This window comes from Drosophila innubila, chromosome X (assembly GCF_004354385.1).
Source record: "Drosophila innubila isolate TH190305 chromosome X, UK_Dinn_1.0, whole genome shotgun sequence".
Classification (NCBI taxonomy): Eukaryota; Metazoa; Arthropoda; class Insecta; order Diptera; family Drosophilidae; genus Drosophila; species Drosophila innubila.
This window is the reverse complement of record NC_047626.1, coordinates 27,309,680-27,327,973: the sequence shown is the minus strand read 5'-3', so window position 1 is coordinate 27,327,973 and position 18,294 is coordinate 27,309,680. Positions and strand designations below refer to the sequence as shown.

Here is an 18,294-nt window from a genome sequence, read left to right as displayed (position 1 = left end):
TTTTGGCCATAAGCATCAAATGCAATCAAACTATTTCCGCTTAATTAATAATCGCGTCGCTCTCTAAAACTCAAAAATCGTTGACTAATTAGTGCAGCAATTTTAACGCCACTTAAAAAAAAAAACAAAAAATGATTCCTCCACTTCTCTCCTTCCTTTCAAGCATCAAACTTTATCTGGGGCCAAAGAAGAAATCAAAACGAAACACACGTTCTACGACTCTTTGATTTAAGATTGAAAAATTTGTCAACTTCCGTGGCCCAAAATGCAAATTGTGCCGCGCCAACAACAAAACAAAGAAATACAATAACAATATCAACAACATGACTGTAGTCAAATAAAAAAATTATTATAAATCGGCGCTCAGATAAAACAAAATGTAAATCAACTTGAAATGCTCTCGAAATTTGTATGTTGACAAATAAACGCCTCTGCATATGCGAGTTGGAATTAAGTAGTGGATAGGGGAGGAGAGAGTCAGACTTGGAGACACTTGACAAATGTCTCGACTTCGATTCCGACTTCGACCGTCCGTCCGTCCGTCTATCCGTCTGTCCGACCGTCTCTCTCACATCCGCATCTGTATCTGTATCTATGGACTGTCCCCGTATCTGTATCTGCTGATCGTCGCCGAGTGGCGCCAGCCGAACGCACGCCACATTTACTGGGCCCCAACTCGACCGAAACGGTGACCGTCCGTGTGATTTGCCTCCCGCTCTCTCTCTCTACCCCTCTTCACCCCTTTCCCGAATGCTCGCTTTATTTGTATATAATTTTTCAAAGCTTAGTTTGTTCGCCGTCGCCGCATTAAACGTTGGCGTAAATGGAGCGCACGCATTAAAACAAAAGCCACAAATTCGAAATCCCAGAAACCGAAATCCAAAGTTTAAAAATCTCTGAAAGTCACACGAGCTTTGCCCATAAAGATTTAAGTGTTTGTGTGCGTGTGTGTGTGTGTGTGTGTGTGCGGAAAGAGTTTGAGAGCTATAAGAGTTACAGTGCCTAATGGGTGATCCATTTGGGGCATCTTCAGCTGCTCATGAAATCAACACAGTTGACCTGTCAGGTTGCGACAGGTTGATAAGCTTTATCTGTCTCTTGACAGGAAACTATGTTCACGAATATACTTATATAGAAATCGATGTGACACATATTGATTGGGTTGAGATAGTTGCAGAAACACTTTATTTCTTTACATGCATGTATTTAATTATAATGCTAACTTATCAAGACAATCCTAGCAATTCATCAGGTTATTTAATTTGTCTATATTACATTTTTTATGGAGATTTATTGGAAATAATTCGAAATTGACTTTTGCTTAGAATTTAGCCAAAAACAATATTTTATTTTTTGCAAATTAGAAGCTAAAAGTTTATGAAATTAAATAATCCCCCTCGTAGGGGATTAAACTGATAAACAGGTCACTATCTTTTAAAGATCTCAAGTCATACAATTTGAAATGCTGAAAATAAGCACAGTATATCCTCACAAAATAGAAACTTGTTAGAAGCTCTGAAAATTTACAAAGAAATACTGAGAATTTTCTTTTTTGCTATGCAGTGAGCTTTATGAATATCGAAAACCAAAGCAGAGATACTATTAAAATTTTAAAATGAGGTTTTATAAGTATAAAAATGTATATCTATTAGGTTCTCGGCTATTTTATGTAATTTACAGCCTTTTACTGAGCAACGTTATCAATTGCATCATAGGCATTGAAATGATTATTATTTAATCATAAACAGACTTTTAAATTTTTAGGTAAGCAGTCAGTTTACTTAAACTCCATTAAATGGTCATTTATCTCGAGGCTGCATTGAATCCCTCAAATTTTATGATGGACAGGTAGTTTCATCATAAACTCATCGTAAATAGTTATATTAATTCCGAAAAGATAAGAGACATTTCCCACAAAATAACAAAATAAAATAGTTGAAACTTTGGCAACTATTTATATTTTTTTTTGGATTGAAAGAGCATGTTTATGAGCATGTTGATAAAGCTACAATTGTCTTGGATTTAAAAATAGTTTTTAAGTTGCCTTACAAATTGTGGGTCTATAAAAGCGATTCAAGAATCTTGGCTGCTGTTATGATTGTATTACTGATTGTTATTGTTATTGTGATTGCTGCTGTTATTGGCATTTGTTGTGGGCCTGGTTATATTGTTATTGCTCTTACTGTTTATAATGTTGGAAATGGTAAAACATGTCGATGATTTATTTGTTTGCGGCTTTAATCTTTCGATAGCTTTTGTTGTGGTTGCTTGACCATTAGTCGAGCCTGGTCATGAACTGGGCCATATTCATCCCGAAACCTTAGCTCAATCACAATTGCTGCTTTAGGTCGGGTCAGCTGTCAGGTCAGAGTTCAAGCTGCCAATCGCAGCAGCGCCACGGGCTATGCAAATTGCCCTCCTACTCCATCTGTACAATAAACCGCAACTCCTCTCCCTTGCCCTGTTATTTGTCAGCAATTTGTTGTTAAATATGCCTCCTTTTTGGAGATAGGGTGAGAGGGTGAAAGGGTGAGAGCGGGAGAGGGGGGGAGGCCATGTTGGAGACTTGCCCCGCTGTGAGCTGTCGGCAAAGTTCTTAAGAAGTTTCTGTGTCACGCTGCTTCTGTCTGTGTCTGCTGCTTCACGTGTTGTTGTACCAGTTGTTGTTGTTGTTGTTGTTGTTATTGTTATTGCTATTGTTGTAAAATTTATTATAAAACTGGCGAGCATGCTGAGAGAGCTGTTGCTGTTGTTGTTGCTGCTGTTGGCCCAGAAATTCGTTTGGCTTGTGAGTTCTACTTGCGTTCAGTTTTCGATCGCTTTTGGCGTTGACATTTTTGTTAGAAGTTGACGAACAGCAGCAAGTATGTTCAACTTGTGGCAAACTCTTTGATGCCACAGTCTCAGATCGAATTACACAAAGGCCGTTTGATCTCTTGCTGTATCTATGTATCTGTATCTTTGCATCTCTAACTGTACTAAAGGGGCAGCTGCTTTCGTTTCGTTTCGTTTCATTTCTTTTGTATTAATTTCTTTTCTGTTCGTTTTGTTTTATTTTTTGTTGTTGTGTGCAACTGTTGCATTTTCCTGGTAGATGCAACTGATGACTGACAACTTGTTATTGGATATTGTTGATTGCCACAGCAACAACAACTACAACAACAATAACAAGTGCTTGCAACTGTCAGCCGCTTGTCAGGCGCAAAAGTTTTAAAGCCGCGCGAAATAACCAAAAATATAAAACAGAAAATTCGAAAAATGCAACATTAATGAAGATGCAAAAGTTGACAGCATACAGCTGTGTGTGTGTGTGTGTAAGTGTGTGTGAGTGTAAGCTGCTCCAGCGAGGCGATTAACTCAACTTCAGCATCAGCATCATCATCATCATCTGTGTTGCCTCCTCTTCAACTTGTTGGCATTTGTCACTTTCGTTTAGATTTGAAGAGGGCAACAACAATAACAACAAAGAGGATAAGGAATAGGAGGAGGACCAGAGAGAGATAGAGAGAGAGAGAGTGTGTGGGGGACGAGAGGAGAGAGCTGCCCGTAAAGAGGTGTTGATTGTGTCACACTTGTCGCGTTTAAAGACTCAACTAAAAAGTCGCGACATGCCGCCCAAATATCCTTTAACTGTAACCAATGATACATCAAAGGCGGCAGCACACACACACACACACACATACTCACACACACTCACACACACACTTGGCTGCGCATGCGTAATCCCCGTTAAATGTTTCGGTTTTCAACGTTTTTCAATTCTATGTGTTTTTTTTTTTTTGGCTGTGGGAAAATGCTGAGAATTGGGTTCTTCAAATTGGGAATTGGGCTCGTTAAACATCTGTGTGTCAAATTTTTCCTTTCTCTCTCTTTGCGAGTGTGTGTGTGTGTGTGTGTGTGCGTGTGTGGAGGCGCGGCATGTCAAATTTGTAAGTCAAACCTGTTGAAAATCGTGGAAAGAGACAGAGAGAGAAAGGCAGAGACAGTTGCATGTTGCATATCAAAGTTGCCACTAATGATGTTGTTGTGCTCTTCTTCATTGAGTTGCAAGCATATGCTGCGGATATCCTTGACAGCCAACAGATGCAACACAATTTGACTTTGATCCCGTGTGGATCAATAACAAACATGCCAGTTAAAAGTATGCTGATAATGCCTTAATTATTGACATGATACCAGTCAGTTGTCAATGAAGATTTCGTAAGAATATCAACTAAAAACTATACAAATATGAGAAAAATTAAAGCCCTAACAAATCTCAATTCTACTTGATTTAGTTTCGTATGCCAACATTTAAAACTGGAAAAAATATAAATTATAAATTAATTTTAAAATAAAATGTATATAATAACTTATTCTTTCCATCTTGTTAGTTTTCTTCTCTATTAAAAGTAATCTAGTTTCCCTTGTTGAAATTGAGATAAGGTTGGTTGCAAGATTATTATAAATCCTATGAAGGGATTATGGCTATTATGCATGTTCTGCTCGTTAGCAATTTACTAATCGCTGGGGTTCTATACACGCTAACCTAGACCCGTAAATTAAGCAACTTGTTATAAGAACTTTTGCTGAGTAAACCCTTTTAAAATCATCTTCATTTGGCATTTCCATGCGAATTTCACATAATTTTCCCTAATTAGCAACAGAAGCATCGCATGCTAACTAACATTTGCACTTAACATCACCGTTCTCAGCGATTCTCACTGTTAAAAAGCAGAACAAGCTCGTTAAGCCTTAAACGCTCTTCCTCTCTTTTTGCCAAGGGGGAGTTTCTTTTTTGGGCTAAATTATAATTTATTTTATTTTTTCCTTTTAACGAAATTCATATTGGGTCGTTTTACAGTACAGGTATTTTTTGACTTTGTTTTTTTCTTATTTTTTTTGTTGTTGTTGGCGCAATGAACTTCCGTTTTTTATGCGCGCCCCCGCCTTAGTCGCATTTTGCGGGCCGGCATTAATTTTATTTGTATTTTTTATTGTATTTGGTTTGTTGTTTTTACAGACATTTTTGTTTTCATTGCTGTTGTTGTGGTTCTTGTTCGTAAAACCACAACAAATACCGCAGCAAGAGGAAGAGAAGCGAGTGTCGAACGCAATGATGCGTTGCAAGGCGGCAAACAACGACGTTGAAATATCGCGTCCGACTATTTTTATGATTTGTTTTAAAAAAAAAACACAACAACAATAACAATAACTGGACCCCAAAGAGACCGAGACTTTGACTTTGACTCTGCTTTGCTTTGCTTTGCTTTAGTTTAAACATTTTCCATTCGAAGCGCGCTTTATTTATGCGTTTTTTATGCTGATGAAACGTAGAAAGGAGAAGACTGAGACAGTGACAGCGACGGAGTCAATGACAGAGACACAGTTGGAAGAGGGTCTGACCAAACCAAACTCAACAATCACTTGGTCATTTTGGGGACCAACTTGCATCCAATAATTTCAAGTAAACTTGAACCCAAAAACGTTGTAAAACTCAAGGTAGAACCGAAACCTTAAGTCGCCAGTTGCAAAAATTTCGACCTACTTGGATCAAATGTTGATATTCAAGTTCTAGTAAATAAATAGATAATAACATCTAAGCGAACATTTACTTTATTAACTGATGAACGTAGGAAAGAAACCTTGAATATTGGTAGCACAGGAATATTAATACTTGTGTCAATTGTTTTTAAACTATTTTAAAGAAGCTTTATTGGGATTTCAATGGATATTTCAAATACCCTTCCGAAGAAAGCTCAATTCTCAAATATTGATTTAGTTTTTCCTATGATTACTAATATATGGGGAATCATTGGATTACGTTTCTATAGAAAATACAAGCTGTGCATCGAGTTTAAAATTGAATAGTAGAAATCGATTTGCAGATTCATCGATTTTATCCAAAAATAAACTATAAAAATTCAAAAAGTAAAGTGTGGCTCTTAATTCTTGGCATCCTTTATGACAAAATAAGAAAGCTATTGACCGAGTCTTCTTGAATTCCTATCTCTTTCGCAAAAAATGGAATAATTATCATCACAAATTTACACCACAAATAGAAGGGTATTCGAACTGCGTCTATTAATGGGTTGCTTTAAATTTTGCGTTTTTTTGTTTCACGTTTCGGCTAGAACAAATTGCTTATGAACTGCAACTGACGGTTGCATTTGTTGTTCCTGATGTTGGTTGTTGTTGGTGTTGTTGGTTGCTGGCTGTTGGTTACGCCTGAACAGAGTTCGGGATGGGCTAAGTCTTGGGTCGATCTTAAAAGGGGGGGCCATACTCGTCTACGAGTAGACCATGTAGAAATTGATGTGAAAAAAAGGTATCTGAAGTGCTTGGAGTATTGTGAGAAGAGCAGGGGAGGGGAGTGAAGGGGAGGGAAGGGTAGCAACTCACCTGTATCACTCGCATGGGCAGTCCCGTTTCCTTGGCCAGTTGCTCCCTAATATGGCGTGTCGGTTTCGGTGTCTGATTGAATGCCGTTTTCAGAACCTCCAGCTGTTTGGCCTTGATGGTGGTGCGGGGTCCGCGTCGCTTTGAGCCATTGGCATCGTCGGGACTTTTGTTCTCCGCCTGAGAATCGCCGCGGCCATCGGGATCGCCATCCAAGGAGCCCTTCAATGAAACGAGATAGATATATTGATGTGTGAGTTGTGTTAGAGTTGAGACAGAGATACTCGTATGGAGTTATACGAGCTCATAATCATTTGCCAATCATTAATCAAAAGGGGCTGACGTCGGGTCTACAAAGTAAGGCCCGCTTTCCCATTCCACACTCCATTCAATTCCATTCATTACTTTGTATACACACATACGCACACATATATGCATATATAGTATGTATATTGAAGTCAAAGCGGAAACCTGTTAATGATGCAAGCAGCATCCACTTCACACACCGATTCGGACTATAACTCTGATGCGGACTGAGACTTAGACTCGGACTCGAACTCGAACTACGTGTATGGCTTTGATTCGGACTCCAGTTTGCCACAAGTGTTGTTCGTTGGCATCCACTTACCTGATCGGAATCGTCATGCGTATTTTTACTATCGGTGCTCATGCTTTGTACTGATATATCCGAGGTGCCCAGCGGTCCACCCGCTGAGTCTGGCCCATTCGGTCCAAGCACGCCCAATCCCAGCGCCGGTCCACGCAAATGTGGCGGATCATCGTCATCTTCGTCTTCGCTCGCCGAACCCATTAATGAATCTGTGCCAAGAGATGAAACAGAAAAGCGTTCTTGATTAATCTTATACTCGTATACTAAATGCAAATGCGTATGAAAATCTCTTAACAAATTGCTTAACAATACGAAATAAGACCGAGACATCGTTTCAACACAGACCAAACAGATAGACAGAGATAGTCAGAGAGAGTGAGAGAGAGAAAGAGACTCTATAAACCAAGAGCCACTTAAAATACAATTGCAATAAATAATATTTGTGCTGGGCTAAGCCAAAAAGTACGACACGAACGACGTTCGTATTTGGTCACGTGTCGCCATTTCATGCTTTAAGTAGCCCTGCTTTCCCGTTCCCCCTTTAGCCAACAGACCCAGCTCCCTTTCTCCTTTTTCTGAGTCACGTGTCAAATACAGTTTCTGCGATTCTCTGCTGATGCCCAAATAAGTTGATTAAGGCTCTATTGAATAGCCTGACGGGGACAGTACCTCTATTATGTCAGTTATGTCTGGTATGGTCGGTACACAGAGCAAAAATTATCAAGTATTTCGTACTTCTAACCTCACTTTAAAACATGCCGAAGAATAATATGACTAAAGTCGAGCATAACGATAACCTTAAAATAATCATTACCTTAAAAATTAAGATGGTCCGTCTTTCCAATGTCATTATAAGCCCTATGTGTTAGAAAATCTGTCAAATCATCGAACATATAGGGTTTATTAAGACACTGAAATAACTTCCCTAAGTATATTGAAACTTAAAAGTAGATTTCAAACGTAATTCGCTCAACCTTGAGTTTATCTAAAGAATTACAATTGTTTTCTTCTCATTTTAATTTTTGTAGCTATTACAAATACCCGCTTTGAGTGCATTCGTACTTTATCTTAGTACGTTTTTTTCTCTCTGTGTATGGTCGGTGCGGCTGTTATGTCTGGTATGCCTGGTATGCCTGGTATCCCTGGTACATGTGCCTGGTACGGCTGTGAGGCGTCTCTTATCGCTAAGTTGTCTGCCATGTAAAATGCTGACACGCGTCGTCATCGTCGTCATCGTCGTCATCGTCATCCTGCATCGCTCCAGATAAGCGCTACACGAGGCCAAGAGTCGGTCGCAGGGTCGCATTGGATCGCGTTGAAACGTGTCACTCAAATGGCTCGATTCGATTGTCTTCTGTGTGTACCCGAGAGACAGCAACCCCTTGGAAAATCTGTGCTCGTCCTCTGGGGACACATCCACCTGACAAAGGGGAGGAGGCGAAACTGAGGTCGCTTTCCCCTTTGGGGGTGGGTGGTTGAGGCAAGTGCACTTGCCAAAAACATTTGAGACTTGCCGAAAATAAATTACACTTTATTATGCATAATCTAATCCACACCAGATGCGTCCCAGTAGCAGCACCCCACCAACAGAGCTCACCCCTCGGTGGGATTGGCTTTGATTTGTGCCTCATACACAATATGCCTTGAATTTGGCGCCTGGCCTAAGAGTCATTAGCCTCACAGATTTTAGAGCTAGACTCAGCCTCAGACGCAGACTCAGATTCAGATTCAGCCACAGAATCGCAGTCCCAGTCCGAGTCGAGTTGTCCACCTGTCAGACAGAGTCAGTTGAATAATAAGAAAGAGAGGGAGGGGGGAGATAGGAGGATGACAGAGCTTAACGCATTACGAGCCGCTGCCTCTTGCATCAGAGCAGGCAAATCCCAGCCAGATGATGACCATAATGCAGCTGCGTATCGTTTGCCAAATCGCAAGTGACGAGCAGGAAGAAAACTCTCGGCTTGATTCAAACTTGCTCAGGCATTTACGAATACAAAGACGAGCACAAAATCAACGAATACAAATACGAATAGGAATACGAACAGGTAAACGATTAAGTATTTGGTTAAAGTTGAGGCGAGTGAAGGTTAATTGCAATCATTGGATAGAACTGCTGAGTCTTTCAGACAGCGGAAATAATTGTAGAACTTGTTAAAGTCGGAAATGCCAAACTCTTGTGGACTTTACAACGAGTTGAAGGCTAGCTACACAAGGAGAAAGAAGTTAGAAAAGGAATTCGGCTCAATTAGAATGCAATAGGTCTCTTAGTTCCTTTGTAAACCTTCCGCATGCGTGATTGGGTTTCGTCCAAATTGCCTCTTAAAATGTTGTGGAAAATTTTGCTAAGTTCCTGTTTTAACTAAAAAGGAGGTTTTCACCAAGTGTTAGTTCCGCCTCTTAATATGTTTACTGGTTACAGTTTTTTTAAACTCAGTAGCAGATCTCCTTATTTTATCTTGTTCCTTTCCCGAGACTAAATAATTTTCTGAGCTAGTCTTTAGTCTTTGCAGAGGGTTTATTTATCTGATCGATGCTTTGAGCTTTTTACTATATTTGCTACGCTGTATTAGTTTCTTATCTTTCAAGAGCAATTATGAACTCCCTTAACTTCCCAGAGAGTTTTTCATATAATCCTTGCTTCAAATTGCGTCAGGTGCGTACCTTCTGGTCCATATTCCTGTGCTTTTGTAGTTGTTGTTCAAACAGCACTTCTTAACAGTCTCTCAATTGACCCGCAGCACCACCCAACCACCCAAGCAGGCAACCCACTCAACCACCAACAAACCAGCGAAATAACAACAAAAGCTACTGAGCTACAAATGAAACGAAACGGAAACTTGAAGTGTTTACCAGCATCGCTTACATGTCGCCCAGTTGACAAAGAAATCGAGAATCGAGAATTGTGAATGGGAAACCCTTGGACCACAATCCGGAACCATCCAATATGCCAGAGCATCGCATCGACCAGGCTGGTTCCATAGAGTTCCCTTCCATATGGGCGCTTTAAGTTGTTGTTAACACATGTTAATAAACACGCGACCGATGGGCGATTCAAGACAGAAAGAGAGAGGAGAGAGGAGAGAGAGGTCTGACGGCAACAGAAGGGAGCAATAAGGCTCGACGCAACGGAGGGTTGTCAGTACCAGCAACCACTACAACAACTAGAAGAACAACAACAACAACCTCTACTTGCTTCAAGCATCACTCAAATTAACTTTGAAAACCATTCAGGAACACTTCATTTGATTGCCACAAAAACCTATACACTGCTGTTGCTGTTGTTTGTAATTGTTGTTGTAGCAATAGCAATTATGCCATTGAGAGCAACGTAGAGCAACCCTCTGTGGGATGATACCACCCCCCTTTTGAAGCCCACACCTCCCCCCCAAGCAGCCATACAAGTTCAAACACTCATTTTTCGCTTAGGAAAAATAAATTCTTTTTCTTAAATTTTCTTTTTCTATGTGGGTGGATGTCGCGACCCCCCTACAATGTCCCCCCCCCGCCCCCCTTTAATGTTGACGCCTCTGTTTGGGCAACGCAAACAGCAGCGTGCTCATCGCAGGAAGAGGAAGACGCACAAGTGCAACGGCAACTTCGACAGCATCCTTGAGCCTTGAGCCCAAACCGTTTTGACTGACAGCCAAGCAAACAAGCAGACAAACAGACAAACAGACAAACAGATAGACACGATGGCCAGGGGCATGGTGACAAACAGTGGGTGCAGGCATGGGGAGGGGGTCACAGGCAAATAAATAAACAAAGGCATGTGGCATGATGGCCTCTCCCCCCACCAAGCCCCCCCTCAACTCAACGCCCACTTGCTTGTTTGCATAGTCAAGTGCGATGTTTGACAACGCATCTTGCAACAGTCGCGTCACTGCCCCCTCTCCCATACCCTTACCCTTATACGATACCAGGTCATACCCAGCCCCTAATTCCAAGTGCTAAAAGTACCTGAGAAACTGTTCTGAATACTGCATACTCTCCAGTTTTGTTTACACAGAAACAGTCGAGATAAACATATATTTGCATCCAATCAGCTGAATAATTTTATTAAATATAACTATAACTATAGCTTCGAACTATAGAAAACTCTTTTATTTATACTTTCTTCATAGAATTGACGATTAGAAAGAACGAGAAATAGATTCGGGTTATGTGATAAAACTTGAACAAAAGTGTGAATAGATACTCGAAATTTGCATAGCGACAGTTTAATTTTAGTCAATATATTATCAAAATATCTTTCCAAAAAAGGTATGCACATTATAAATTTTACTACAAAATAATCTTTTTAAAAAATAAAGAAATATAAATGAACTTTATTAATTGTAGAATTCCTTTAATATAAGCAATATGCAATATTCAAGCCAGGGTTACCACCCTTTCAAATGAAGTCAAAGTTTCCTCCATGAACATAGGATATAGTAAAGTTCAAAAATAAAGATAAATAGTTTCGTATAGATAATGCTTAATACAACAATAGCTCCCCAGGGTTGCCAGCCTCTCGCATAATATTTTGACAAGGGCAACTCTGTATCGTTTTGTAGCTTACATTTCCTTCTTTATTTTTTTTTTGTGACAAGTGCGCAAGTGGCTGACATATTTTTGTGGGTGGGTGCTCTAGGGGTAGTCGGCTTAAGCGCCACCCCACCACCAACCTCCTCCCCCATTGCTTGAACACAGGGACGCTGTCAACCCCAACCAAAAAAAGGGCATAGACAAAGCGCACACACATTAATTTCGAATTAGTTTTGCATCATGTGGTTCACGATGCAGAAAAATCGACTCTGCTGCCGGCGATGGTGATGGCAACCCTCGAATCGACTCCAAAGGGAGACAAAAAAGGCAGTGCTCCCCACCAGGCAATGAATTGGTCTCTCTGGCTCAGCTGCGACTTGAAATGGAATGGAATGGGGCTGCGACTGCGACTGGAACTGCGACTGACTCTGAAGTCCTCGTCGAACTGGGACCGTGTGTTTATGGGCAACTATTAAGTGCACACACAACGTACGCGGCATGAAAAATGCGGCTTGGACGTGGAACAGATCGCTGGATTTTCTACTTGAGCGCATACTGAAAGTATCCATGAGTCGTCGTCGTCGTCGTCGTTGTCGTTGTCGTCATCTTCATTCATGCAAGGCATAGAAGAGACGACGCAGTGTGACTGCGGCTCAAGTTTGTTGGCTGTAAAATTAGGTTAATTCCTGTCAGTGCGTTGCTGATTTGAATTGTCACACACACGCGCACGCACGCACACACACACACACACACACACACACACGCACACACACACACACACACACACACAGTTACGTAGCCAGGTGCTAGTCGCAAGTCTTGACTGTGCCACAAGCTGCAAGTTGCCGTTGCCACATCTTTGGCATGGGATTTACATTTATGCCAGCTTCTTCTCATTGACATTACTTTGGCCTGACTTTCCAAGTCTTCTTTCGACTCTACACTCTTCAGCCGTACAGTTCTCAGCTCTCAGTCCATCTTCTTCCGTCCCTTGCACTTTCTGCCCCTCTTCCGCACCTGAAGACCCGCTATCAACCACTCTCTTTGGTCGGCTTAGTGCCGCGACTCTAATCCCCATGCCTGACTCCCCATCTGAGATGTGATATGTGTACTTTAGTAGCTGTTGTTGCTGCTGTTGTTGTTGTTGTTGCTGATGTGCATGCTTGAGAGCATTTGGCATGAGAGAGTTACGCAAGCATTGGTAATGCGACAGTCTCGGGAAGCGGTTATGCAATCCCTATTTTCATACAACATCAAAATGCATTAAAATCTGCGCCTAAAAGTTGCAATTTTTGGAGAAAATAAAACTAAAATTTCGTTGACCTATGCATTGAATTTCTTATTAATTTTCCAAACTTCTTTCATTTTCTACATATTTCATAAAATTGTCATATAGTTATATAGTTTTTTTCTCATGTCTTTGTCCATTTATTATACTTGCTCGGCTAAAGAAAGTTTCATAGGGTATAACAAATGGTTTTACTACTGCAACTGTTTTCTTCAGAAAATGTATCAATCCTTTTGAAGCTTAGATAAGCAAAGTAGTTTATATATTTTCTTACAGATATGTTAAAATACCGAAATCATTTTTCTGATTTTAGCTTACAGGCGACTAACAAAAAACAGTCGAGGCTATTATAGCCTATTTCCACGACAGCACATTTGGCTCATTCGACGCCATTTTCATCATTTGGCCGAAATGTGGACTTCATTTCAGTACAAAATCCGAATGATCATTTTGGCTCATTCATAATGAATGAGCCGATTTTTTGTCATTCAACCCTGTGAATTTCAGTATTTTTTTATCAAACACGCGATGTTTATCGATAAACTCTTAAAAAAAAGCAATTATCACCTTAACCAGCTGTTTTAAATTTAAATTTGCGCCAATTATAATATCATAATAAATAATAAAATGTTGTTATTGTCTGCTTTTTATAATTTGTGCACAGAAGTCGAACAGCTGCTTTGCTTTAAGTGTCTTAACAGTTTCACATTTGGTCGTGGAAAGCCAAATATGAGGCTCATTCAAATGTGAGCAAATGTGGCAAATGTGAGTGGTCGTGGAAATAGCCTATAAATCTTTCAAATGCAGGAAAAATTTTGAAATTTTTGTAAAGTATAAAATGGCAGAATTCAATACACATAGATATTGTATTGTTATGCTAAAAATTTTTAGTTTTTTATTTGTTTTTCGATTATTAAGTGTACAAAATTTTAGAAATATTTCCGCTACAAACTGAGAAACATTTCCCAAAATTAGTTTAAAGTGTTGAACTGCCCCACTCTCTGTATGAGTCCGTGTGTGTACGTGTGTGTGTGTCTGTGTGTGTTTGTGTGTGTATCCACTTAATGGCTGCCCCAAGTGGCAGACAAACAAATCTGCAAGCTGCAACAGCAATGGCAACAACAGAAACAACGCCACGCATTTTGGCCAACAATTTGGGGCTTTGGTCTTTGATGTTGGCTCGTTTCATTGCCATTGTTTGGTGTCCTCGTTCTCCAGCTACTTCTCCTGCTCCTGCTCCTTCTCGTCCTCGTCTTTGTCATTGTTCTGTGTCGAGAAGGAGCTGGCAGCTTTATTTGTCATGCAATTTATGCTACAACGCCTGCAACACATTGTTGTAGTGCTTGTTGTTGTAGCTGTAGTAGTAGTAGTAGTTGTTGTTGTTGTTGTTGTTGTTGGAATTGTGTATAAAGTGCAGCGTCAAGTTCTTCAATTGTTTTGCTGGGCCAAGTGCCACTGCCCCCGAACGTTGTCGTTGGCAATAGCAAAGACTTGGCTAAAACTGAAAACTGTTTTTGACACTTTCCAACGGACTTTGTTTGACGGCCAAGGAAATGCCGTCGACAGATACCGCGGCCAAAGTTAAAGCCAAGGCAACGGCAAACGGCAAACGCCAAACGGCAAATGAATTAAACAAACGAATTTGTTGTTGTACAACTATTTGCGAGGGTGCAGCAGCAGCAGCAGAAGCAACAACAACAAATACCACAACAATTTGTGACGCCGCATCAAAGCATGAAAAACGCGCAAAGCAACCAGCAACCAAAAAGGGGAAACATGAAAATGCCAAACGATAATGAAAGCCTGTGAGGGGTGGAGAGAGGGGGAATTGAGTGAGTGGCAACTTCATTTTGGCAGAGCAACCCCCTCAGTAGTGGTATGTGGAGTGTGGAGTGTGAAGTGGGGAGTGGGGAGTGTGGGGCATGCTACACTTTACACTCCGCTGAGCATGCCAAGTGGCTGTAAGCGGAATGGGAATAAGAATGGAATGGGAATCGGAATCGGAATGGGAATGAGAATGAAAGAAGGGGGCCAGTGGCAGGTACATATATAGGTACAGGATAAAGGCCAGCTGAGTATTTGTCTATAAATTTTAAATGTTGCACGCAACACAAATCGAAATTAAGTGCAAAACTTGCACAAAAGACGCAACGCAACACATCAAACAACAAAGACTTTGAAACATGCTCCTGGGAATTGAAATGGGAACAGAAACTGTCACTCAATGAACTTCCCCTGTCGTGTGGCTATATCAAGGGGGTGGCGGAGGGCAGGGGGAGCTGTCAGTTGTGTGCCGGACACTCATTACGATCTGACCCCGGACTGACGATGGCTGACCTTGACGTGACGCTCGCCGATTGTCGCTCAACTGGCACTAAATGCCAACAGACATTGCCACACGGAGACGCCACCGTCTAACGCTGCTCCACATCTGTTGCTGACATTTTGTGAATCGTACCTCCCTCCACCCGAACTGCTATTCTCATAAAATGCTTACCACGAATTACGACAATACTTGGAAACTTTAATTGAACGCCTCTAATGGAGTCTCATTGATACATCTAGGACTTTGCGAATTCGAAGCAAACTTTATATACATGCCATATATCTAGGAAATTAAAAGAAATTTTTAAATTGTTGAGTAAACTAAATGCAAGTATCTAGAAAAAATTCATGTGACACACAGCAACTTGAAATTGAGATAAAAGAAAGAATATTTTTAAGTTCAGTTTAGGATCAAACAAGTTTTCTAGTTTTCGCTTAAGAATCGTTGTAACAAAAGAGCGTTTTATTGAATTTTATAGATCTGGAGAAAACTTTCAGTAAAATAGGATAAGACCACATATATGTCTGCCAAATATCAAGGTGATTTGTTAAAAAATTTCAAATGTGAGTGTGGAATAACTGGGAGAAAATGCAAAATTGTAAGTTGAATGTTTATTTCTTAGTTCAGCGAGAACATTTCTAAAGTTTTATAGAGAAATTATTTAAGATATGAACAGAATGCAATACCAGATTAAATATAAATTTTGATATCATTTTGATCAACTTGAGGGAGTTGCCTATGGTCGTTTTCCAAAGACAGTATATAAATCCAGAAGCTCGTTTCGTATTTATGACCAATTAGAATTGGGTTGAAGATGTGACTGTTTGCTAGCTGCTTGCCACACCCCTTTGAGAGTCAGTCGAGTCAGTCGAGTCAGTCACAATGAACCCAGTGAACCCACTCAAACAGCCCAACCACTAAAGGTCGCACCACTAAGCTCAAGACCCAGACGAAGACCAAGCCCAAGACAATGTTTTGATTGGCATTACGGGCCAAGGCAGCAGGCAGTCGGAACAAAGGCGTCTTAAATGATAAAGGTAAATGTGTAAGGGAGTAAAAGAGTTGGGTTTGCAATTGGGGTTGTACTGGGTTCGGTTTTGGGTTCGGTTTGTTTCGGCTTTGCTTTTTTTTTGGGTTTTAGCTTGGCCTCAACGCGTACGGTTACCTTTTGGGCAATTTTCTTGTTGTTTTTGTTGTTGTTGTTGTTGTAGCTTGTCGCTTGTGGCAAATGCCGCTTGGAATAACAGCAACAATAACATGCGGCAACAACAATTGCTCGCAAGTCGCTTCAAAACCGGCCGCATTTGTGGGCATTTGTAAAGTGATCCTTTTTGCCATGTTGGTTTTAAGGGCACACAACCTTTTTTTCGCTCTTCCATACTCAATGTTATTGTTGTTGTTGTTGTTGTTGTTGTTGCTGTCGACGTCGACGTCACCGTTGCCTAAAGCAACAGGATTTTCAGGCAACGCGCCCTGGCAAACGCGTTGAGCTGTGCCAAAAAGGATTTACATAGCGAGAGTCCTCTGTGCCTGTGTGTGTGTATTGTAAAACATTTAAAATGCGCTCTGCTCTTATTTTTGTTTTTATTATTATTGCTGTTGTTGCTGAAATTGATACCAAGTTGCGCCTTTTCCCAACTGCCCCCTTCCCATCACCCTGCACCATCTACTGTTCCTGCTCCTGTTTCCTGCCCCTGTCTCTGTCCTTCCCCATTCCCATTCCCATATTCTTGTTGTTGTTTTGTTTTTATTGTTGTTTTGTGCTGTCTGTTATTCTTTCATTTCAACGCGCTCCTAAAGGTGTCTCAAAGATATGTAACAAAAAAAAAAACAAAAAAAATGAACAAAAAAAACACAAAATGGCGCCTGTTGCTTAAAAAAAAAAATGAAGTATGCAGTTTGCTTAACTACTTTCGAAGTGATCTTTAGTTATTCGCCATATTAATTCAGATGAAAAAACATGTTTATTCTCAATGAATTGTCTTAAACAAAAATGCTTAGACTTAAAAAAAAACAGTAATTTAAAGACAATTCTTTGATAAAAACAGCAACAACAACGTCTTATACAAGGGCAGCACTTTTGAATAAAATTTGGAAATGCGCATTTCCACAAAAAGGTCCTCCTCCTCTCCAAAGCTCACATCTAGTCAAATTATCATTCGAAAACAATTTTAAGATACTTATTTAAAAAAATTAACACATATATTTTAGCCAACTAGAATGATTCTACCAAATGCATATTTGAATAAATTTAGATTTTCTATATTTTTGACCGTTTTCTAAAAAATGTACATCCAGAATGGAAAGAATGTATTATATCAATTATTTAAATAAATATCTCTTTCATCAACAAAAAGCTAATCAAAATAAGAAGAAAACACTTCAATTCAGATATACAAGTTTGTTTGAAATTTTTTTTCTAAATAAAATTTAATGAAAAATTCTTGTCACAATCAATTAGAAATCTTGTCACGTTCGCGATGTCACGCTACAAATCTGCTAATAAAACTTGTAAAATAGATAAAATTATAGAAAAATATCAAAATAATTCTTAAAATGAAAAACTACATTATTCTATTATGGTTTAAAAACATTTTCTTTTAAATTACTCGCCACATTTTACAGACTTTAAGATAAGGTCAAAAATGACTTCCATTTTTCGTCGAAAACGTGAAGTCGTCAAAGCTTGTCTTTTAATATAAAAATTGTTTTGATAAAGTGCTTAAACACGTAAAAATGCAAATTTTTGACATTTTTTTTTTCATTCAAAGACGTACAAATGTCGCATTATCGATCCTGGAAATACCCATATGCAATTAAGCACATCATCCAAATATATAAAAAAAAAATTTCCCATATGCGTTATGCAAAAATTTGATGTTCTTGGCAACAAATTTTGCGGGCTCGTATATTGGAAAGTTGTTGTCATGCGGCTTAAGAATGAATAACAGAAACAGAATACTGAATGCGAGACGTCTGTCAGTTTGTCAGAGTGTCAGTGAGTGAGTATGTTTGACGGAGAGAATGGAGCGCTGTTCGAGTTTTAGCTTCGTTTATTTAATCCGTAAAAAGATCTGTTTTTACAAATCCCTCGGCGAAGCGGAGCGAGTTCGCCGTCCCATAATCTAGGTGCGCTGATCTCTGATCTATGTGATCGCGTGGGCAGGT

General features: G+C 39.9%; 1 protein-coding gene across 1 annotated transcript in view; it reads right to left on the bottom strand.

Moving 5' to 3' along the window:
- LOC117793657 (LIM/homeobox protein Lhx1) overlaps positions 1-18,294 on the bottom strand; it is a 64,033-nt gene that overhangs the window by 8,921 nt on the left and 36,818 nt on the right. The window contains exons 4-5 of the mRNA XM_034634040.1: positions 7,007-7,197; positions 6,382-6,600 (exon numbers count right to left, since the gene is read on the bottom strand). Of these exons, the coding sequence (XP_034489931.1) occupies positions 6,382-6,600; positions 7,007-7,197 (410 nt within the window). The remainder of the gene's footprint in view (positions 1-6,381; positions 6,601-7,006; positions 7,198-18,294) is intronic.